The sequence below is a fragment of the Lepidochelys kempii genome, chromosome 2 (genome assembly GCF_965140265.1).
Source record: "Lepidochelys kempii isolate rLepKem1 chromosome 2, rLepKem1.hap2, whole genome shotgun sequence".
Lineage (NCBI taxonomy): Eukaryota > Metazoa > Chordata > Testudines > Cheloniidae > Lepidochelys > Lepidochelys kempii.
Genome location: NC_133257.1, coordinates 114,869,804 through 114,894,249, shown reverse-complemented (window position 1 = coordinate 114,894,249; position 24,446 = coordinate 114,869,804). Strand labels below are relative to the sequence as shown.

Below are 24,446 nucleotides of genomic sequence, written 5' to 3'. Positions count from 1 at the left end.
AATTAGTAATACCCTGGAATTTAAACTATGGGGAATCAAACTCATTTGTGATTTTAATACAGAACTTCTTTAATATGATCCAACATAATCCCCCTTTTGACACTAAGATTTATAATCGTCAGTGTCACTTTCTATGTAGCCTATTCAAGAGAAAGTACTGTGAGGCAATTTGAGTTTGTGATTCCAATTCATGCCACATACATGATCCTAGTGATGTATCTTTACTACAAGGTTCTGGGGCAACAGGCAAGGTGAGGCACACCCACTTTTGAGGAGTCCATTCGGTACAACCTCTAGTGTCCAATAGCTTCCCTCCCTCCCCAGCCCACTGGCTCAAGGTCCAGGGTAGCCAAAAGGATCCCATGTGTAATATGGGGAGTGGGTTAACCTTCAATACCTTTGCCTCCAGGGACTGTTGGTGTGCAATTTTGACAACAATTTCTCCCATTAACAAGTCTGGTTTACAATACTGGAAACATATTGCATCCATTCATATTGCTAAGTGTCAAACAATGATCTCTTTCTTTTTTAACAAATGCATCAAACCCTTAATATTTCCCAGTATGACCCAGAACATTTTGTGTTCCAAAGTAGCTAGTGCAAGTATCTGCATTTCAGTGCATCTCATAGCTATGGCTGTGTAGTTTCCTATTTCTAATATTTTTTTTTCTTATGGATAAGCCATGTGGTAGTATTAAGCCATTACTAAAGATTCCATTGGCCTTTTAGGTTACCCAGACCAATTTGGACCAAGTCTACATTGGCATGTACTTGTTTTTGTATCAGGCTGTCCTGTAGCTGGGACAGAAAGCTTAATTTATTTTTAAGTTCCTGCAGGTCTTCAGTATTTTTTTTTTAAACACACAACAGTGCTAGCAACAACACAAAACACAAGACAAAACATAGAACACAGAACACAATTTCTATTGTGATAGTAGATTCATGGTATTGGGTTGCTTTTCAGCTGGCAGCTTTTCCTGATTTTCTGAAAGACAAAAAAAGAACATGTTTCTACCCCTTTTGGGGTGGCAGATTGCTTAAAATATTTCTTTTACAAATACCCTTGCTGATTGCAGGCAAAACAGAGAAATTGCCCCCATATTTTCCTGTTTTTGTTCTATAGGCAGGCCAGGTTTCAATGGCTTTTATCTTTTAAGGGTTATGGGGAAATTATCCCACTGTTTAGTCATTAAATCCCTGAGTTTTCCTTCTTATACAGTAGACCAAGTTTATAATGTTTTTCCTGCTGTGTTAAGCTTTAAGTTTTATTTACAGGTAATAACTGAGAAGCATCATTACCATACGACCTTAAAGGATTTTTCCAAAAATCATACATACTATACGTTGTTACAGGGATACTTATTATCATTAAATTAAAATTATCTTGTTATCCCATGCCTTTTATTTAGACAATTTGTTTGCTGACCAGGTATGTCCTTTATCTGCAGCTCCTTTGTGCTGCTAGTTCTTTCCTTCCTTTATCATTTAGGTAATTTGCATTTTCACAGAAACTTCCTGCTTTTGGATTTAAAGCCATCAGCAGCTCAGAGACTATCTTAAAAGGGACACAATCAACTTTCACCAGAGTTTTGATTACTTTTAACTTCTGCTTCCAAAACACACAGCAATCTGAAAAAGAAAACCCAACCTATTGTGGCTCCCTTTGGAGCCCTAATAGCATTTTAATGAAGTAGCATGGTATGTTTGCATTTCTTTTGCCCCTTCTACAATATACCCTGCACATGTTCTGGGGCAAATGCACATTCCTTCCATAAAAAGAAAAGGAGTACCCGTGGCACCCCAGAGACCAACCAATTCACCTGAGCATGAGCCCTCGCGAGCCACAGCCCACCTCATCAGAGGTACATCTGATGAAGTGAGCTGTAGCCCACGAAAGCCCACGCTCAAACAAACTGGCTAGTCTCCAAGGTGCCACAAGTTCTCCCCTTCTTTTTGCGAATACAGACTAACACGGCTGTTACTCTGATTCCTTCCATAGTTTAACTTCTATAACATTATCCAGATCCATTTTTACATAAGGTGTCACTATTTCTTTTTTTGCTTACAGAGTTTTCATGTACCTTTATCAAAGTGACAGTCTGATTACTCAGAGCCATTTTAAGACTCAGTGTTTCTAACATTGCTTCTTTTTGTTTTGTGCACCTCACCCCTGCTGTTGCTTCAGAGAGGCACTGTCTTTTTTTAATTTCTTTTTTTTCCTACAACTCTCATCTGCTATTTTGTTACAAAAACAAACAAAAAACAAACAAAAAGAATCCAGAATTTTTTTTATATATTCTCCTGATTTTGACTGCCCTGCTGCAGCCACAACTTAAAAACATTTTAAATTTTGTAAAGCATTGAGTTACCTTTTAAGGGTTAAATGCCAAATCCCAAAGCCAAACAACACTAATTACCTGTGTCTAGCAAAAAGGTCTGTCAGTTTTGCAACTTTGAATTAAAGAGTCAAATGGATTTTTAGTGGCATTATTTAAAACAAAAACAAAACTAACTGGTCCTTAGAACTTTACATATTTACACACACAGACAGATACATACACATTTTCTTTTCCTTAACATCCCTTCCACACTGCTCTGTTTTTTACATCTTACATTCCCTTTATACATTTGAGGCAGTTAAGTTCCAATAGAACCCTTATGTTCTTTTATCAAATTTGACTAAATTGTCCAGTCAAATGATTTTAATCAGATAGTTTATTTTTGCCTGGCTAATTTACAGACATTCCTTTGGAAAAGGGCCCATTTTTCTTTCAGAATGGCTGCAAAGAAACCAAGAATGCTCTAACACTTTTCCTTTTTAACATTTTCGGTTAAAAGTTGTTTGGGTGCTTAATTCCCTCCAGCCTCTGCAGAGTTAATTTTTTTTTTAAACTCTTTTCTCTTTGTAATTATGCCTGGGGGTGCCGTACATAGGACCTTCTCCCCCTTTACCTGCCTCCCTCCAGCCTCTGCAGAGTTAACTTTTTCACTCTTTTTGTATTCCTGGAGTGCCTCTTTCACTATTTTCAGCTGGCTTTGGATATTTGTAGCCAGCACCTTCCAATTGTCTGCTCCCTTTTCCGTTTGTGCCTTTTCCTCTTTACATGAAGACAAGTGGAGGGAAGAATCCTTACATGCCTTCCACAACAACCAAATTGCTGCTGCATCTCTTTTGGCAGCACTAGAAGGTTTGTATATGAGGATATACTGAGCCAATCTATCCTCTAGGTCCGAAATAGTGCAGACATCAGCTAGGGCTTGTTTAGTCCAAGGACTGTGCCCACATTTTTGAAGGATTTGTTTAAAAGGTGTAATTTCTTTAACAAAAGGTGAGGTTGGAGTTCCTTCTGACTCCATTCCTCCCTCTGGTACTGGCTTACCCTGTTTTCTTTTAAACATCTTAACATGGATATTTCAATCTCTTTGTCACTGCTGGTATTACTTAGCATGTGACACAGCCTAGATTCTGAAATCATAGCTTAATCTATGCGTTTTTCCCCTGCTACCTTCTCGGAGGCCAGCAGGTCCCCTGCTACCTTCTCGGAGGCCAGCAGGTCCCCTGCTACCTTCTCGGAGGCCAGCAGGTCCCCTGCTACCTTCTCGGAGGCCAGCAGGTCCCCTGCTACCTTCTCGGAGGCCAGCAGGTCCCCTGCTACCTTCTCGGAGGCCAGCAGGTCCCCTGCTACCTTCTCGGAGGCCAGCAGGTCCCCTGCTACCTTCTCGGAGGCCAGCAGGTCCCCTGCTACCTTCTCGGAGGCCAGCAGGTCCCCTGCTACCTTCTCGGAGGCCAGCAGGTCCCCTGCTACCTTCTCGGAGGCCAGCAGGTCCCCTGCTACCTTCTCGGAGGCCAGCAGGTCCCCTGCTACCTTCTCGGAGGCCAGCAGGTCCCCTGCTACCTTCTCGGAGGCCAGCAGGTCCCCTGCTACCTTCTCGGAGGCCAGCAGGTCCCCTGCTACCTTCTCGGAGGCCAGCAGGTCCCCTGCTACCTTCTCGGAGGCCAGCAGGTCCCCTGCTACCTTCTCGGAGGCCAGCAGGTCCCCTGCTACCTTCTCGGAGGCCAGCAGGTCCCCTGCTACCTTCTCGGAGGCCAGCAGGTCCCCTGCTACCTTCTCGGAGGCCAGCAGGTCCCCTGCTACCTTCTCGGAGGCCAGCAGGTCCCCTGCTACCTTCTCGGAGGCCAGCAGGTCCCCTGCTACCTTCTCGGAGGCCAGCAGGTCCCCTGCTACCTTCTCGGAGGCCAGCAGGTCCCCTGCTACCTTCTCGGAGGCCAGCAGGTCCCCTGCTACCTTCTCGGAGGCCAGCAGGTCCCCTGCTACCTTCTCGGAGGCCAGCAGGTCTAGTTAACCTAATAGAAATGCCTAGCTCACTAGAGCTGGCGGTGTGCACACCAATATTTACAATAACTGAGGTTTTTTACCAATATTCCCCCTTTCGCAATTCTCCACCAAAATGTTGTACCAATAAAATAAAAACCAGCAGGATCTTATTAAAGGGAAAAAGGCAAAATACCACATTTATTGTGAATACAGAAAGAATCATAGTAAGCAGTTAGTTATAGCTATAACATTCCATTCAATCTCATATTTATCCACACATTCATTCATACAAACACACACACATATACACACCCACACACACAGGTTCTGCAAGGTTGTTATCATAGTTACCAGCCTTAGAGTTGCTCATGCCAAGCCACTGGCCAGGTGGCCTGGACATGAGGAGGGAGCAGGGCCTTATCAGATGCTCATCTGATGCTCCTGGAAGTTGGTTTGCAGAATCAGACCCCAAAGTTCTCACTTTTTAGAGTCTATTTTTATAGGAATTTCTTCCTATGCCAGTCTATGGGAATTGCTTCATCATGCTGTTGCTGAATCAATCAGCAGATAGCACATTCCTGACGGCGCCAAGATGTTATCTTGTTCTTTGGTTCTCCCATCCTTGAGGCTGTTGGGTGGATTCCAGTCTGCCCTCCAGGGGGGGGATCCTCTGGTTATTTCCACTTGACGCCTTCTTCAGCCGATGGACACTGGATTCTTAGGCTGGCACCTCCCTGATCATTCAGTTATTATCCACACCAAGCATCCATCCACATACATCCTCTATCTCTATTTTAACCACAATTGTTAATACAACAAAAGGGCGGGGAGTCTCTGGGTGCTGTTTCTGTTGTTAGAGTATTGCTTTGAGTCTCTCTCTCTGTGAATTGCTTTGAGAACAGACTCTGTCTTAGAATGTACTAACACAGTTAGCAGCTTGCAAGTTTCACACATAGAGGGAGAGAAACAGTACCAAAAACCAAGAGACCTCTTAATTAGTAATACCCTGGAATTGAAACTCTGGGGAATCAAACTCATTTGTGATTTTAATACAGAACTTCTTTAATATGATCCAACAACATCACTAAGGGTTTTTAGGTGATGATAAAATATGCAGCACAGCCTCTTTGAACAGCTCAGAGGTGTCAGCCACAGGGGCTTCCATAATCTCTGGTTTGGGATTAAATCTACATTCACAAGAATCAGAATTATTTGTGGCCACTACAGTCCATATCATGCTCTTCTGAGTTACACCAGTGTAAATGAGAGGAATCTCCATTGCTTTCAGAGGCATTACTCCTGATTTATATCAGCGTATGCAAGAGGGAATCTACTCCTCAATTGGTTGGTTCCAGTAACCTTTGCATTGTCCATTCCATTAGCAAAGCAAACATTCTGAAGCTGAGTGTGCCCCAGGCCACCTTTCCATTGTTCAAAAATAATCCCCCCAAATGTATCTTAATCAGATTAGAACAGCACATTATCCTTCAGTAACTAGTAGGCATTAAGGGCTTAATCCCGAGAGGAATCTGGGACCTGAAAATCCTCATGACTTCACCTCTTTGCCCCTGTCAGGCTCAGGTCATAAATTCCTTTGTAGTTAGGTCTGGATTGTTGCTGTGTGAGTTGGGGAAGAAAGCCTCTTGACTGTCATGGGAAATCCATCTCATTGTGAGGGGACTAATATCATTGCATCTTGCAATGCTGCGAATGGGAATGATCTGAGACTTCTTCAGCAGAACCATATAAAGGGCCAAATATTCTCCTGGTGTAAATTGGCATAGTGCCACTGAAAACTGGAGTTGCAACAATTTACACCAGTAGAAAAGTTGGCCCCAAACATTCACACATGTTTCCTAACATCTGACACCTTCCTCTTCTCTGGGATGTATGCACCCCCATCCAAACATTTTTGTTGTCGTCAACAACACCTAGTACTACTTAGTGTATGCACAATGCAGTGGCACCCATGCCAAGGATTCATCACAGAATAACCACCACATTTTCTGCAGTGACCACTGAGTCTGCAATTTCCCTTCACTTTATCTTATCTATTAATATAATTCTTCCTCCATCATCTACTCATCAGTAGCTATTGCTTCCAATTGAGCTTTGTCCTCTGCACTTTTCATGCTGTTCTCCCACAGTACACTCACCACTGTCACCAACCTTTTAATGCATGAGTTATAAAAAGATCAAGCCTACCAAGATGCAGACACACTTTTTGTAGACAACACAGCATAAATGGACTTTAAGGAGGGATCTGAAAGAACACAGTGTAGAGTTTTTGCATATTTCATTAACTCAAGATTCTTTCATGCATAAGGGATGACGTGGGGGAGACTGGTATTGTCAGCGAAGTGGAAGTAGGGGTGTCAAGGTTCCTCCCCCACTCTGAACTCTAGGGTACAGATGTGGGGACCTGCATGAAAAGCCTCCTAAGCTTATCTTTACCAGCTTAGGTCAAAACTTCCCCAAGGTACAAACTATTCCACCCTTTGTCCTTGGATTGGCCGCTACCACCACCAAACTAATACTGGTTACTGGGGAAGAGCCGTTTGGAAACGTCTTTCCCCCCAAAATACTTCCCAAAACCTTGCACCCCACTTCCTGGACAAGGTTTGGTAAAAAGCCTCACCAATTTGCCTAGGTGATTACCGACCCAGACCCTTGGATCTTAAGAACAATGAACAATCCTCCCAACACTTGCACCCCCCCTTTCCTGGGAAATGTTGGATAAAAATCCTCACCAATTTGCATAGGTGACCACAGACCCAAACCCTTGGATCTGAGAACAATGAAAAAAGCATTCAGTTTTCTTACAAGAAGACTTAATAAAAATAGAAGTAAATAGAAATAAAGAAATCCCCCCTGTAAAATCAGGATGGTAGATATCTTACAGGGTAATGAGATTCAAAACATAGAGAACCCCTCTAGGCAAAACCTTAAGTTACAAAGAAGATACACAGACAGAAATAGTTATTCTATTCAGCACAGTTCTTTTCTCAGCCATTTAAAGAAATCATAATCTAACACGTACCTAGCTAGATTACTTACTAAAAGTTCTAAGACTCCATTCCTGGTCTATCCCCGGCAAAGACAGAATATAGACAGACACACAGACCCTTTGTTTCTCTCCCTCCTCCCAGCTTTTGAAAGTATCTTGTCTCCTCATTGGTCATTTTGGTCAGGTGCCAACAAGGTTACCTTTAGCTTCTTAACCCTTTACAGGTGAGAGGAGCTTTCCCCTGGCCAGGAGGGATTTCAAAGGGGTTTACCCTTCCCTTTATATTTATGACAAGGGGCTGATGGCTTTATAGCATCTAAGACACGATAGATGGAGTGGGTTTAGGCTAGGGGTGGGCAAACTAAGGCCCGGGGGCCACATCCAGCCCTTCAGACTTTTTAATCCGGCTGTCGAGCTCCCACTGGGGAGCGGGGCTTTTCCTGCTCCAGCTGGGGAGCAGGGAGAGCTAGGCTTGCCCTGATCTACACGTGCCATGGATCCGCACGGCTCCTGAAAGCAGCAGCATGTCCCCCACTCCGGCTCCTATACGTAGAGGCAGCCAGGGGGCTCTGCACACTGTCCCCACCCCAAGCGCCGCCCCCGCAGCTCCCATAGGCCAAGAACCACAGCCAATGAGAGATGCAGGGGGTGGCATCTGCAGACGGGACAGCGCGTAGAACTGCCTGGCCGCATCTCCGTGTAGGAGCCGGAGGGAGGGACATGCCGCTGTTTTGGGGAACTGCTTGAGGTAAGCTCCACCTGGAGCCTGCACCCCTGACCTCCTCCCAAGCCCCTGCCCCAGACCTAATCCCCCTCCCACCCTCCTGCACCCCTCAATCCCAGCCTGAAGCACCCTCCTGCACCCCCAACCCCAGAACCCTCACCTCCCCCCACACCCCAACCCCCTCCCACATCCTGAACTCCTCATTTCTGTCCCCACTCCAGAGCCTGCTCCCCCAGCCAGAACCCTCACCCCCTCCCACACCCCAACCCCCAATTTTGTGAGCATTCATGGCCCGCTATACAATTTCCATACTCAGATGTGGCCCTGGGGCCAAAACGTTTGTCCATAGGCTATAAAGAGCCTTAAAAGAAAAGACAAGTAGTTTGTGCTTGATGCAGGGAAAAGAGGAGGGAGAAACAATGGGAGGAAGTTCTATTAACTCTAGGCCAGAATCTCAGCCTAGTTCATTGGAGTCAGTGCATCCATGCTGATTTACACCAGCTGAAGATCTGGGCCTATATTTGTGAAATTACCACCCATGCTATCAGAGTGTGTGTAATTCCAGTTAGTGCAGCAGTAAATCCTCAGTAATCTGTAGGAACAGGCAAGCCAATTTAGGTAAGATAGGAACAGACATGAATTTCCCATCCCTCAACCTGAATTTGAACCTCTAAGCCAGCGGCTCTTAGCCTTTCCAGACTACAGTGCCCATTTCAGGAGTCTCATTTGTCTTGCGTACCCCCAAGTTTCACCTCACTTAAAAACTACTGGATTACAAAATCAAACATAAAAATACAAAAGTGTCATTGCATGCTACTGTTGAAAAATTGTTTACAGTCTCATTTTACCATATAATTATAAGTCAATTGGAATATAAATATTGTTCTTATATTTCAATATATAGAGCAGCATAAACAAGTCATTGTCTATATGAAATTTTAGTTTGTACTGACTTTGCTCGTGTTTTTTATATAGCCTGTTGTAAAACTAGGAAAATATCTAGATGAGTTGATGTACCTCCAGAAGACCTCTGCGTACACCCTGGGGTACGTGTACCCCTGGTTGAGAACCACTGCTCTAAGTTAACTTCTCTTTCTTGCATCTGCATCTTCTGCATACTTCATGTCCTATTTTCAATCAAAATGCCACAGAAAACAGAGTATGTTCTCTGTTTTCACTGTATTTCTAACTCAGATAGAATGCAGAATTGCAGGAAATAGTATGGAAAACCAGTTCTTCTGAGATTTCCTGTCCCGTTTATTGCTTTTCAGAGCTTATGTATGAGAGGCTATGAACCTTATTAGGAAGAACCAAGTTAGTCCTGTCTGTTTAGATACCAAATGCTTTTGTAATGTGGTTGATATTAGCACGGACCCCCATGAGCTGTGTGCCCAGTAAAGACCAGACAAGACAGGCAGACAGACATATAGAAAGACAGACATGCATACACGCCCTCCCCTTCTTCCACTACAATTTATATGCAGCCATATCTGAGGTGGCCCTACAGCAGTACTTCAGGACAGGAAGTGAAGAATATTATTATGGCAGGGCTAACTAACACTGTACCATTTCTTATAAGTGCCTGGCATATCCTGGTCAGAATCTTGGTTTTAGATGTTCTCCAAAATATGGCACCTGCAACTTCACAGTGCTCCCTAGCATTGCTGAATCATTCGTCCAGTACGGATCTGACAGACGAATGCCATCTCGTGAAATACCATCACTTTCTATAGCTGCATGCATCCGATGAAGTGAGCTGTAGCTCACGAAAGCTTATGCTCAAATAAATTGGTTAGTCTCTAAGGTGCCACAGGTACTCCTTTTCTTTTTATGGATACAGACTAACATGGCTGCTACTCTGAAACCATTTTTTTTCCTGGAGTTCTCCATCTAAGTCCTGACCTGACCCAATACGAGGAGTTCACCATTGCCCCAGTTATGAAGAAAGTAACTTGTCCAAAAAATGGAAACATCACTGGACTAAGTAGATTCCTTTTGGGAAAGTCTTGGGTTAGAGAATACTTGGCCCAAGAAGCCTAAACCAGTGTTTCCCAAATTTGGGATGCCACTTGTGCAGGGAAAGCCCCTGGTGGGCCCGGCCGGTTTGTTTACCTGCCACGTCTGCAGGTTCGGCCGACTGTGGCTCCCACTGGCCTCAGTTTGCTGTGCCCGGCCAATGGGGGCTGTGGGAAGTGGCACGGGCCGAGGGATGTACTGGCCACCGCTTCCCGCAGCCCCCATTGGCCGGGCACAGCGAACCGCGGCCAATGGGAGCCGCGGTCGGCCGAACCTGCGGACGTGGCAGGTAAATAAACCTGCTGGGCCCGCCAGGGGCTTTCCCTGTACAAGTGGCGGAACAAGTTTGGGAAACACTGGCCTAAACTAACGAACAAAAACTGAAGGGTAGATAGTTTCCAAGTGGAGTTGTTTTGGTGAACTCTCTTCCCCCACCCTATCTGACTAGGATTTCTTGCTAGCTAAGGAATTACTAATTGATTTTTTGTCCAAGAAGTGTTCCTATTGGTTACATTTTTATTTTGGTCCAGATTTTGTCTTGGAGTCACTGATAACATTGGACAGGGAGAGACTAGGCTGCTTAGGATCACGAATCCTGACTGACTCCACCAGAATCTTGCTCAAGTGGTCTCAGGGAATGCATGCCAGAGGGTGGAGCTCGCTCAGCCTTAGTGCAGTGTGTGCTATCTCCATACAGCAGGCAACTCTGCTAGCCCATGGGAAAGGAGTGCAAAGCTATGCCCCTCCCTCCACCCTCATACACACACAGTCCCCAGGCACCTACTTCGACTCCTACTGCAGTTCCTGTTCTCCCTCCTCAAGTTATGGCTGGCCCTTTCACAGAGCAGGTGGCTTCTTCTGTGCTCTCCTCTATCTTTGTAAACAAAGACAGAACCAGCATTTTTTCCATCTTCTTTTATCTGCTGCAAGGCCAGCCCCCAAGGGGGTGTATTTCATAAATCCTGAGTGAGCTCTGGCTATTCTGCATGTCAGTCCCATATTTCTGTTTATAGCAGAGTGCCAGTGATTTTGCCGTTGTCCCATTCCACTTCTTTGATGTGGGGTTAAGAGTCATTAGTGAACGCTTTCCAGCCATCTGTAGTTAAAAGGAAGCATCTATACTTAAAATTAAAAAAACAAAAAACAAAAAAAAAAAAAAACATTTAACTTTCTGCCATCACATCCCTCTAAAAATACTTAGTCCAATGGAATTTAAAGGCTTTCCGCCATTTCTTTTAAAGCTCCTTGTTACAGCTTACAAATGTTGGCAGGTATAGTTACAATCAGCTTTTAGTAATAGGATATGATTTCCTTTCCATTTGTCTCCGAGGGGAGGAAGTGCAACAGGAAACTGCAATTACTGACCCCCCACTTGCCTCCATCTGTGGCGTTGCTAAAGAACCATGTACGCAGGCTAGTGTCATAACAGCTGGCCAGACGATTTGACCACCATATAAAACCAGTGGCAATTTTAACATCTACATATCATGAGCTTTCAATTGGTGAATCATACATCCAACACATACAATTTATGATATAAAGATTGTTCAATATCCAAATGTTTGAAACCGTTTAAGAATACTTTTATCACTTGAGATTAATAAGTTAGCAGAAGTCACCCTCTTGAGTTTTTTTGTCTCGTTTCTTTGCATGGGTCCTTCAGCTCCAAACTAACGCTGCGGTGCTTTTTATACGTGCTCAAGCATCAGACCTGCTTCTGGCCTTGCTTGTAAAGGCCAAGTAACTGCACTGAGGTCAAGGGAATTAAAGAAGCGTAAAATGCAGAATGAGAAACAGTCCCACCATGTATATTTATTTTACAATTTACAGAGCCAACTCAGCCAGTCAAAAAGTTTAAACTTGATTTAATTGGCCCACCAATAAAGGAATTTTTCCAAAAAAGTTCCACAAGTTCTACAATCCCCCCTCCCCCCACATTTTTCAAATAGCTATAGAGCTGTTTGAATGCTAAGTTTTAGAGTTTTGATTTAAAAAGGGGGGCTAATAATTTTTTGACCAACTCTAAGTTTGCATTTGCTTGAATTATTGTATCTTTCTTCCTATAGTGTGTACTAATCTAGACCAGAGATTGGCCTGAGTCATGAAGGTTGGCTCTAGAGCTGTAGCTCTAGATTCATCTGAGGAGAGGAGACAGGACTTGGTTGTAATTAATATATAGGGCTTTCTTCACTGAGGCCACTGGACCCTTTGGGCTGTCAGGATGCTTAGCTCCATAACCAATCACAGCCTTTTCTGCTTAGTGTTTCCACACTGGTCTCTAAAAGGACTATCCTGAACTAATCAGTCATGGGAAGGACTGCTAACCAAACTGCTGGAATAGAATCCAAACTTCCCCTCAGGCTTAGGGAGATTCAGAATCAGTGTTACAGTCTGGACCCATTTCTAGTATAAACTTTGCAAATCATTTGTTAAATCAAGCTTGCTGTGTAAGGAGATTTAAGCAACTAAGAAGTTTAGCTACATAAACAAAGCCAAAATGATTTAGTAGTTACAGCCAAAAATGGAGAGTATGGAGCCTGTGGGCCAGATACTCAGCTAGTGTAAATCATTTAGACTAGCTGAGAATCTGGTCCCTTGGTTCAATTCCTGACTTGTCTTCGTGACCTGGAAGAAATCACTTATCTTGCTTGTGCCTCACTTTCCCCATCTGCAGGAAGAAGGATAACAATCTAAAGTGCTTTAAAATCATAAATGCTCCATTTGATCATGTCTTTTTATTAGAGCTATCAAGCAATTAAAAAATTAATTGCAATTAATCATGCGATTAATCACATTGTTAAACAATAGAAAACCATTTATTTAAATATTTTTGGATGTTTTCTACATTTTCAAATATATTGATTTCAGTTACAACACAGAATAAAGTGTACAGTGCTCACTTTATTTTTGATTACAAGTATTTACCCTGTAAAAACCAAAGAAATAGTATTTTTCAGTTTTCCTAATACAAATACTGTAGTGCTTCTCGTTATCATGAAAGTTGAATTTACAAATGTAGAATTATGTACAAAAACCCCTGCATTCAAAAATAAAACAATGTAAATTTCTAGAGCCTGCAAGTCCACTCAGTACTACTTCTTATTCAGCCAATCGCTCGGACAAACAAGTTTGTTTACATTTACGGAGATAATGCGGACCATTTCTTGTTTACAATGCCACCTGAAACTGAGAACAGTTGTTTGCATGGCACTGTTGTAGCTGGTGTCTCAAGATATTTACGTGCTAGATACACTAAAGATTCATATGTCCCTTCATGCTTCAGCTACCATTCCAGTGGACATGCGTCCATGCTGATGAGTTCATCTCAATAACAATCCAAAGCAGTGCAAACCAATGCATGTTCACTTTCATCATCTGAGTCAGATCCCACACGCAGAAGGTTGATTTTCTTTTTTGGTGGTTTGTGTTCTGTAGTTTCCGCATCGGAGTTTTGCTCTTTTAAGACTTCTGAAAGCATGCTCTATCCCTCATCCCTCTCAGATTTTGGAAGGCACTTTAGATTCTTAAATCTTGAGATGGTTAGAAATCTCACATTGGTACCTTCTTTGCGTTTTGTGAAATCTACAGTGAAAGTGTTCTTAAAATGAACATGTGTTGGGTCATCACCCGAGACGGCTAGAACATGAAATATATGGCAGAATGTGGGTAAAACAGAGCAGGGGACATTGAACTCCTTGGGGGAGAATTGTGTCACAAAATTTAATTAACGTGTTGCTTGTTTTAAAACAAGCATCATCAGCATGGAAGCGTGTCCTCTGGAATGGTGGCCGAAGCATGAAGGGGCATATGAATTTTTAGCGCATCTGGTACATAAATACCTTGCAATGCCTGCTACAAAATTGCGATGCAAATGCCTGTTCTCGCTTTCTGGTGACTTGTAAATAAGAAGAGGGCAGCACTATCTCCTGTAAATGTAAACACACTTGTTTCTCTTAGCGATTGGCTGAACAAGAAGTAGGACTGAGTGGACTTGTAGGCTCTGAAGTTTGATATTATTCTATTTTTGACTATAGTTATGTAAAAAAAATCTACATTTTTAAGTTGCACTTTCATGACAAAGATTGCACTACAGTACTTGCATGAGGTGAATTGAAAAATACTATTTCTTTTGTTTATCATTTTTAGTGAAAATATTGTAATTAAAATCAGAGTATTTTTATTACAACACAGAACACAATGTATATGAAAATGTAGAAAAGCATCCAAAATATTTAATAAATTTCAATTGGTATTCTATTGTTTAACAGTGCAATTAAAACTGCGATTAATCATGATTTATTTTTTTAACCGCAGTTAATTTTTTTTAGTTAATCGTCTGAGTTAACTGTGATTAATTGACAGCCTTACTTTTTATCCTTGCTTTCACCTTCACTCTGAGGTGAGATCAGTTTGTCTATTCATGTGCCTCTCAGCAGACATGTTGGTACTCTGCAAATAGTAAAGAGTGTTGTCTAATGGTTAGAGCAGGGGATTGAATTGGGGCACAACTATTTGTAATCCTGGTTCTGCCATTGAGTCACTTTGTATAACTGACATGCTTAAGATCACACTTATAGAATGTATGTAAACCTGCCACAAAACTCAATTGCAGAGCACTTAGACATCCTTGGATGAAAGATGCTGCTTAAGTATAAGTCTATGCAGCAGAGGTAACCCAGGCATCAACTTTAACTCCTCTACCATCCACACACAGAAACGTCCAACCCAGTTTTGGAGGTGCTTTAAGCCTGACCCAGACGGGGGTGTGGGCTAGAGGCTAGGTTCTACTTTAACTATGCCTGGAATGCACCCAGTTGCTCAAGTGCTGATGGTCCTCCAATGCCTCCTCCCCCAAAGAACAGAAAAGTTCTCCATGAATTGATGAGGAAAGAATCCTAGAGCGTTCAGCACAGCACTTGGTGCCTGCGAAAGGTTTCCATTCACTTTTCTATTGCTCCCTGCTGTCAGGGCATGGTTTTTTATCTCTTGTATCCCATTGACAAATTCTTTGGCCCTGTGATGGCATATCTCTGGCTACGCCTTCCATGGCCCAGCCCTCCAGCCACATCACCTCATTCCAGTTCTGTTCCCTTTCAAGGTAACCAAAGTCCAACTACATTTCCCAGCGACAGCACTGCCTCCCGGGCCTTTCTTAGAGGCAATTTTTCCTAGCAGGTTCCCCCACTGCTTCCCCTCTCCAGGGACTCTGGGAGCTTCTTTGGGGACCTCCCTACTTCTTACAAGCCCTAACTCAGGGCCTCCCACAGGAACCTGCCCTGCTATCTGTGGTTCTCTCAAGCCTGCCTTCACAGAGAGAGAGAGGGAACTCTCCTTGCTCCTCACTCAGTTCTCTCCCTTTTCTGTGTAGTTTGCCCTGAACCCTTCAGAGCTGGGATCGCTAATTGTAATTGAGTCAACAGATCAGGATTAATTGCACCATGACAGTGCAATTTATTTTCCTAGCTGAAGAAGATTGTACATCAGGTGGTAAACAGACTATTGCAGAATAAAGGAAGTAGACAAATCTGTTTGGGTGCCAGACAACAAATCAGGCCTCATATATATTTGAAGAGACAAAATCTGGAGTTTGTCCAGGGTCATGCATGAACCTTGTGTTTATGCCATTGATTCTTTGCTATTTCAGTCACGTTCTGAGAACAGGACTATTTTAAGGGATGCTTTTTAATATCTTGTTGAAACAACCTATTCAATATCAAATGGATCATCTAATTGGAGTAAAAGTCTGATGCACGGGAATGCAGATAAGAAATTCAACTATGATTTCCTGGCCTCAGTCACATGACCTAGGTCTCAGGTTCAGAGGAAAATACCCCCTCACATGGCAGTGGTTAGTATCCACTCTCTGTAGTGGTCACTGTTGTGTTTATTACTTTTATCACATATGTGCCAGCAGCACTTTTCATTCATTCTTTTCATTTCTTTCAAATGAGTAGGACATCAGGAAGAAGTGTTGGATATAAAGTATTTGGTAAACTGCAGAGCAGTGCCTATATTAATATGTATCTGAATATAATGGGTAAGGCTGCATGTCTGTCACAGAGGTCACGGATTCTGTGACTTCCATGACTTCTGTAGTGACTGGTGCTGGGCCAGAAGAAGCAGTTTGGGTGTATGGGAGGGGGCTCCCCAGCATGTCCCTGCAGTTCCTAGGTGGAGAGGCTAGGGCAGAGTTGGGCAAACTATGGTCTGCTGGCCACATCCGGCCCATGGGACCATCCTGCCTGGCCCTTGAGCACCCGGCCGAGGAGGCGAGCCCCTGGCCTTTTCCACACTGTCCCCCTACCCCACAGCGCGCCATGCTGCCAGCGCAGGAGGGGGCTGCACTGCGGGGGCAGGGAAGAGCAGGAAGGGAGGCTCACTTGCAGCCTCAGGGGAGCAGGTGGGAGGTGTGGGTGGTGGGAGCGCAGTGAACGTGGGCAGAGGACTCAGGAGGAGCACCGGGTGGCTGCGCAGCTGGCTGGAGAGAAGTGGTGCTTTGAAGGGGAAACCACCGCTTCTCTCTGGCTGCCCCTGCTCCTCCCGTGTCCTCCTCCCATATTTGCAGGGCCACATTCTGAAAGGGGCTTTAGAGGGGGGATTGGATAGGGAGTGGGGTCCTGGGGGGCCTGTCAGTGGGCGGGGGTGTGGATAGAGGTCGGGGCAGTCAGGAAGCTGGCGGCATTGGGACAGGGGACCCCAGGAGGGGGCGGTCAGGGGACAAGGAGTGGGGGGGTTGGATGGGTTGGGGGTTGATAGGGTTAGGGGAGGCACAGCCTTCCTTACCTGGCCCTCCATACAGTTTTGGAACCCCGACATGGCCCTCAGGCCAAAAAGTTTGCCTGGGCTGCAGTTCCTGGCCAATGGGAGCTGCAGAGCTGGTGCTTGTGGCGGGAGCAGCATGCGGAGCTCCCTTGGCTGCCTCTTCCCCTAGGAGCTGCAGGGACATGTGGAAACAGGTAGGGAGCTTGTGAGCCCCACCAATCTATCCCCACCCCAGCAGGGGCCCATGCCACCACCCCAGTGCCAGCAGAGGTCTTGGGCCATGTGCTGCCACCCACCCCCTTTCCTCCCAGCACCAGTGGGGGTCTTGGGCCACCCCCCAGAGCATCTGCAGCCCCCCAGCCCAAGTTTTGGGTAAGGGTATATAGTAAAAGTCACGGACAGGTCACAGGCTGTGAATTATTTGTTTACTGCCTGTGACCTGTCCATGACTTTTACTAAAAATACCCATGACTAAAACGTAGCCTTAATAATGGGTCTTCATTGTTAACAGTCAAGAAGAATTAAGACTCTTGCTTGGACACGTAACATGAACACATCGCTTATCCTCTCTGGGCCAAATTCAGGTGCCATATAAGCAAATGCTCTTCAATTGCCTTAATGGTAGTTCACCCATTTGTACTCAGTCTGAGTTGATCCACTATCCCCCAGTACCCAATCTGCAAAATGGGGATAAACAGCTTTATCCCCATCTCACAGGGAGGTAGTGAGGATTAATTAGGTACCATCTGAACTACATTTTGAAGATATAAAGTGTTATGCAAGCACTGTTATCTGTTATTGCTATGTCTTGTGGGTTATACCTTTCTTGCATCCTCTTGGGGAGAAGATGGGCACTGTTCTTGTCTTGGGCAGGGCTGACAGGGGGTGGGGGGGATCTCCCTGTATTACAGCATTACGGTGGAATTGGCCCAGAGTTTGGAGCATAGCTCACTGATTTGGGGTCTCCCGCCCTTACAGGGGTGGGAGGTGAAAAAAGGACAAACAAGTCAGGATATTCCCACAATGCCCAAGAGGCAGAGTCCACAGCTTTTAGAAAGCAAAAGGTTTAAATAAATAATAAATAAAAAGAGAGAGAGAGAACCAAACCCTCTCCTTGCTGGGAGGACCTGGGTGATCAGGGCTCTCAAGCAGTTTCCCGAGTCACCATCCTGTTCTTGTTAGGCTCTGAGTTCCAGGCGTACTCATTCAGAGTGCCATCTCAAACTGACCTGGAAGCCTCCCTTTGCCGGCTTGCCGGGGATTATGCCCAGACAAGCTATTTAACCCCTTCATGACTCATGTAGTGAGCTGCCCTACAACACCTTGGAAGGATTCCATTTCTTTTGGAGTGACCATTCAAGGGTGGAGGGTTGTACACAAATACATGATTGTGCCTTGTTGAAAGGGCTTGTAACCAGGAGATCTGGGAAGGTAGGTTTGTTTTTAAAGAGTTTTGTTTCAGGAGTATGAAGTGAAATCGCTGAAGTACCCATGGATCTCAACCTAATTCTGTTCAGTGCTGAGAAGATATACAAGTCACGAAGAGCTCCCAGAGGAGAGTGATGCTGTGCAGTGACAAAAAAACAAACAAAAAAAAAAAAACAAAACACACACACCCTAAACTAACCCCCCCCCCCCCATCTTATCAATTTCTAGATGTCCCTGGTTCCATGCCAAATGCATCCTGGGAAGGTAACCTGAGAGCTATCAAGTGGAGTGATAATGAAAGCTCTCATGGAGGTTGTCATGGTAATGTGTATATTCTTTACTTTTCCTATTCTTGCATTGAAATCTGAGAACTGGAACTGGGTGGGAAATGGTTTTTCTGTCCCGCAAACATTTGAGATGTCAGAAGCTTCATTGTTCCTCCTCAGCATGAAGCTGACACTTTTTGAAGTTAAACCAAAACAGCAGCAAGAGAGACCAGCACCCCAGAATAGCCCCAGTGATTATAGCACTCACCTGGGACGTGGGAAACCTCAGTACAGATGCTGCTCTGCCATTCTCCCACACCCCAGGTGGGTGCACTGACCAGCAGGACATTGCAGAATAGCCAATGGGTCTCACGGTTTTTCCTATTGGAGCTGATAAATAAAGATTCAATGGAGCAGGGACTTGACCTGGGTCTCCCACAGCTCATGGGAGTTCCAAAACCACTGAGCTGTTCTGCAGTTTGGGGGAAGGGGGGGGTTTCTCTCCCTCCCTCCGTCACCAGAAATTCCCTCCTGTACCCAAGAAACATTTCCCAATGAAAAGAACAGGCGTACTTGTGGCACCTTAGAGGCTAACAAATTTATTTGAGAGTAAGCTTTCATGAGCTACAGCTTACTTCATCGGATGCATGCCGTGGAAAATACTGTGGGGAGATTTATATACACAGAACACGAAACAATGGGTGTTACCATACACACTGTAACGAGAGTGATCAGGGAAGGTGAGCTATTACCAGCAGGAGAGAAAAACAAAAAACATTTTGTAGTGATAATCAAGGTGGGCCATTTCCAGCAGTTGACAAGAACCTCTGAGGAACAGTGGTGGGTGGGAAATAAACATGGGGAAAGTTTTACTTTGTGTAATGACCCATCCACTCCCAGTCTTTATTCAAGCCTAATTTAATGGTGTCCAGTTTGCAAATTAATTCCAGTTCAGCAGTCTCTCATTGGAGTCTGTTTTTGAAGATTTTTTTGTTGTAATATTGCCACTTTTAGGTCTGTAATCGAGTGACCAGACTGATTGAAGTGTTCTTCGACTGGTTTTTGAATGTTCTAATCCTTGACGTCTGATGTGTCCATTTATTTTTACGTAGAGACTGTCCGGTTTGGCCAGCGTACATGGCAGAGGGGCATTGCTGGCACATATCACATTGGTAGATGTGCAGGTGAATGAGGCTCTGACAGTGTGGCTGATGTGATTAGGCCCTATGATGGGTCTCCCCACTGTATTTTCCACTGCATGCATCCGGTGAAGTGAGCTGTAGCTCACGAAAGCTTATGCTCAGATAAATTGGTTAGTCTCTAAGGTGCCACAAGTCCTCCTTTTCTTTTTGAAAATACAGACTAACACAGCTGCTACTCTGAAACCTTCATTGGGAAATTGACATGTTCCTATGGTGGAAAGTTTTGGGTTTTGACAGATTAACAGTTTGACAAAACAAGTGTCATCAGAAAATTCCCAGCCAGCTTTGTTGATAGCTGCTCAGTTACAAAATTCTTCTCAGGAATTTAGCCCTATCTTTTTTTCCTCCAGTTAAAATAATCCCAATTTCTAATTTGTAGCCAATCCATACACAGTTTCACGGGTAGGTGAGATGTTCAAGGAGCCTCCCCCTTCTTAGCTGTTGTGCAGTTGTGGCCAGCACTGCAGTCTGTGCTGGAGTCTGAGCTCTTGGTTAACAGTAGTAGCCACTTCAAAATGGGTGAGGAGGAAGCAAGGCCATGTCGTCCCCCTCCAGCAGAGGCCCTTATGGGGTGTAGCAGGGACTGCATTTCCCCATACATCTGGTAACTCTAGGAGGGACTATATCTGAGTGGTTACTAGGGTGGCTCCAAACCACCTCAACATACACCAGTGCCTAAGCACAATCAAGCACTAAAAAGGGATGGATAGTTAAACCACTAGACTAGGATTCATAAGACCTGGGCCCCAACCCCTGACTCTGCCACAGACTTCCTGTGTGAATTCGGGCAAGTCACTTAGCCTAAAGCATGGAGATTTTCTCCCTTGTAAAATAGGGATCATCATTAACTAATTCATAGGCATAATGAGACTCACTAAACTCAAGTATTTGTAAGCAATCTGAAGTTGGAAAGTGCTATAGAAGTGCAAAATGCTAGTTATTACTGTAGAATCCCAACATACATATACATTTGCTGCAATCCTGCATTTGCACTTCAGACTAGGTGAGACAGGGATCATGATTTATGGTAGAGCAAGGAGACTGCAGAGTCCTAGGATTCTATCCATGGCCGAGTCACAAGGAGTATCTACTATGGAAGGTTTAACTTCTAGCTTGAATAGATGTACCCACAGTAACACCGATCAAGTTAATATGATGAAAATAGAAGTGAAGGTATGGCAATATGAGCAGCAGGACAGGCTACCTGCCTCGAATACAGTCCCATTGCGACCATACCGTACACATTTGGGCAGCTAGCCCCTTGCACTGCTACAGCTACACTTCTGTTTTTAGTACCCTAGCTTGATCAAATCATCCCTTCCAGCAACTGCATAGATGTGTCTATAGACTTACTACGTAGCTGAGTGATTCACTTGCCTTCCATATGAATCAGTGCCATGCACAACAAAAACAAAAAAGACTAAAATGAAATCCTTCTTACAACAAATGCTGCTTCTGAGCTGAGCTTCCAGGCTCTTACATAGCTGAGCTAAGGAACATTAGTTTTGTGCCAGTGTAACTCCACTTACATCAATGGAATTACACCAGTTTAAAACTGGAGTAACTCAGTGGAAAACCTGAGTCCTAGAATCATAGAAAGTTAGAGATGGGGTGTGGGGAGGGAACCTTACTGAATCATCTGGCCCTTCTGAGTGAAATTGCTCTTTCCCATGTATCTGTAGTGATTTGTTTGGGCTAGTTTTAAATGTCTCAAGTGATGATGTTTTCCTTCTTATAGACGGGGTGAAAGTAACATTAAGCACTTACCGGTACAGGGGCCGGCTCCAGCCCCTAGAAGGGGCAGGGCAGGGTGTCAGCATCCCCCAGCCAGCCCATCCATGCTGCCTGGCCCGCGCTGCCCAGGGCTCAAGCGGTGATTTAAAGGGTCCAGACCGCAGTAGCCAGAGCCCCGGGACCTTTTAAATCGTGGCCCCAGGGCAGCTGTTCTTTTTGCCCCCCTTGTCGGCAGCCCATGGGGGGGGAGGGGCAAAAGGGGCAACGACATTAAAGCACTGTCGTGGCGGCACTAAGCAGGGTCCTTTGCTGCAGCAGCACTTTAACATCAGCTGAGTATGGGCCGGTCCTGGTGGCCACTTTTTACCGGTACACCATACTGGCTGGTACTGGCTTACTTTCACCCCTGTTTATAGATCACATTGTTTAGAAGTTTTGCTTGATGGTCACCTTATATTAGCTATTTCTTAACTTCATGGCACCACTCATAGTTGTTCCCCATTGTATTTCCCCTATTCACTTTTGGCCAAATTCTAGATCTATCATAAAGATGATTTTACTCATCTCTTTTCCACAGAACACCCTATGTACTTGATGTTGCTCTTGTCATCTTTTCCCTTTGCAGGCCATTACGTCAGAGGCATTTGTATATATGGAACAGGTGACCTAAAGTGGCTACTTAAGTCTTCAAGCATGTTTGCTAACAAGTTTGAACTCAAAACATACCCACTCACTGTAGAATGCTTGGAACTGAGTCTTCGAGAGAGAGCGCTGAACCAGAGTGAGACACAGGTGAAGCCAAGTTGGTACTTTTAAATTAACAACTCAGAATGGAAATAAAACTCCAACTGCAATGGCTCTGGAAGAATAACCTCCCCAGAAAGACTTCTCTTTCGGGACTTCAGTACGGGTAGTTTGTGATGTCTTGAGTGGAAGGTTTGAGTGCAGATCATACAATACTGGAGAGACCAAAAAGGAGACTGAGGAAATGGTTCTGTTGGCTTTGCTGTACATGCACTTTTGGCGTGTGTGGCTGGACAGTGTCAGTGCTGACTTGAGCCTGGCAATAATATATATTTAAATAAATATCATGTATCCCTAAAATTTCATGCAGCAACATAAAATCCAGAGCATATTAATGAGGAAGAGTTATCCTTTTTTGAAGGAAGCAACCACCATCAACAAGATCTTAAAGATAAATCCAGGTGCACAGTTTGACTTCATGCATACAGAAACCAGAGTCACTGACAAAAAATACCCTACATGCATTTGGCACAGGGAATAGCATTTGGTATTTTTGACTCCCTAAATGGGCAGCAAGTGGGAAGCAGAAGGAATGTTTCCAGATCTGCTTGGTCCCTTCCAAAGCATTCTGGGAATTGGGGAAAGACAACTGGGAGTTAGACATTTTCATACTTATAACTCCGAGCTTTTGAGAATAACTCAGTCATTCCATCTTATACTGTGAAACATGCTAATAGTCTGAGTTTTAGTTTCCTAGACTGTATATACTTAGCAGAGAAAATACTTGTTAGTTATACTGTATTAAGATTCACACCCCCCATGCCAGCCACTAGATATGTAAGCAGGGCTGACATTCCAGCCACACACGCAAGGCCTGATGCAAAGCTCCCTGAAGACAACTGAAAGTCTCAATAGACCAGCCAGGACATTGCTTGGTACGCAGCAAACAGACCAACAAAAAACCCAATCCCGCACCTAGAACTTTCAAAAGTATTTTAAGTCTCCCAAACATGATGGATGGTACGTGTAGTTTTCACCCTAATGTTCCCCACTCTGAGGAACCCCCTATTTTTCTGGAAAAGTCAAAGGAAAACAAAGCAAAAAAACCACAAAATAAAAACTATGGTTGTGGGCACCTCTTCCTTTGTTGTGGAAGATTGTATATTCTGGGCACATAGTACTAATAGAAGGAGTTTCAGACTGTGCCATCACAAAGGCATTCAAATAGACTATTTTCAGGGCAGAAACTTGAACTGAATTCCTGTTCAACTTTGCTGTGCCAGCTTTGCTGTCAGGAAACTCCTTCCCTTAGCAGTCGGCTGTGGAAACTACAGAGAGAGTAGGAAGACAGACAGATGGGGCAGAAGAATTAGTTTTTCCAAAAGCGACTAGTAATTTGGAGGGGGCCTTCACTTTTGGCTGCCCAATTTGAGACTCTTTAAAAGGTGTCTGACTTTTCAGAAGACAGGGGCTCAGCTCTTTCCAGCAGTGATATCTCAAGTTGGGCACCCAGAAATGGACACACACAAAGCTCAAAGTCACTTTTGAAAATGTAGGCCAAGATTTAAAGAAGGGAAGGGATCCTGACAACCTGATAAGAATAATGGAAGTACCACAATGTGCAAAGAGGCCAGGAGGTAGAAATGGACTGTCCCAGACTGAGAACCAGAGGCAAATAAGGGATAATAAAAACCAACAAGAGCAGAAGCAGCAAGTTCAGCAATTTAAGAGACCAACAACAGGATATTTTGCACTGAATTCTCTAAAAATGAGCAGTACCAAGTGGATCCAGTCTTGAAAGCTCTCACACTTTCCCATTTGAGTAATGCGATAGCAGAATTCTTAACACTTAGAAACTCACAAAGCACAGCTGTCTGTTCAGAGTTAATACTGGTGGCCTAAGTACTGACACAATTCAACTCCTGTTAATGTCTCTTCCTTGAATGATAGTCAATGTTATATTTTCATGGAAATAAATTATTTTGGTTTCGTCATGTGACTATGTGTGGATTTGTTTTGGGCCTGTGGCACCAGGTGGTAGCCATTGTATCATTTTAAGGAAGATTATTAAATATAAATACAACTTGCAGCTAAATGAGAGACAACAGAATTAAGCGGGGAGGGGAGAACAACACCGCATATGAATTGCATTGAGCTGCAATGAATTGCATATGAATTGCATTAGAGTTGCATTTGAGCACCTCTGGAAGTTATTTATCACCACCTTTCATTCTCCATTGATATCTT

The 24,446-nt window shown here is 44.1% G+C and overlaps 1 protein-coding gene across 1 annotated transcript in view; it reads left to right on the top strand.

Moving 5' to 3' along the window:
* Window positions 1–24,191, top strand: part of LOC140907007 (N-acetyllactosaminide beta-1,6-N-acetylglucosaminyl-transferase-like) — a 30,878-nt gene extending 6,687 nt beyond the window's left edge. Inside the window, exons 2-3 of the mRNA XM_073332074.1 lie at window positions 18,482–18,574; window positions 22,081–24,191. Coding sequence (XP_073188175.1) covers window positions 18,482–18,574; window positions 22,081–22,271 — 284 coding nt within the window. The 3' untranslated portion in view covers window positions 22,272–24,191. The remainder of the gene's footprint in view (window positions 1–18,481; window positions 18,575–22,080) is intronic.
* Window positions 24,192–24,446: the final 255 nt, after the last annotated feature.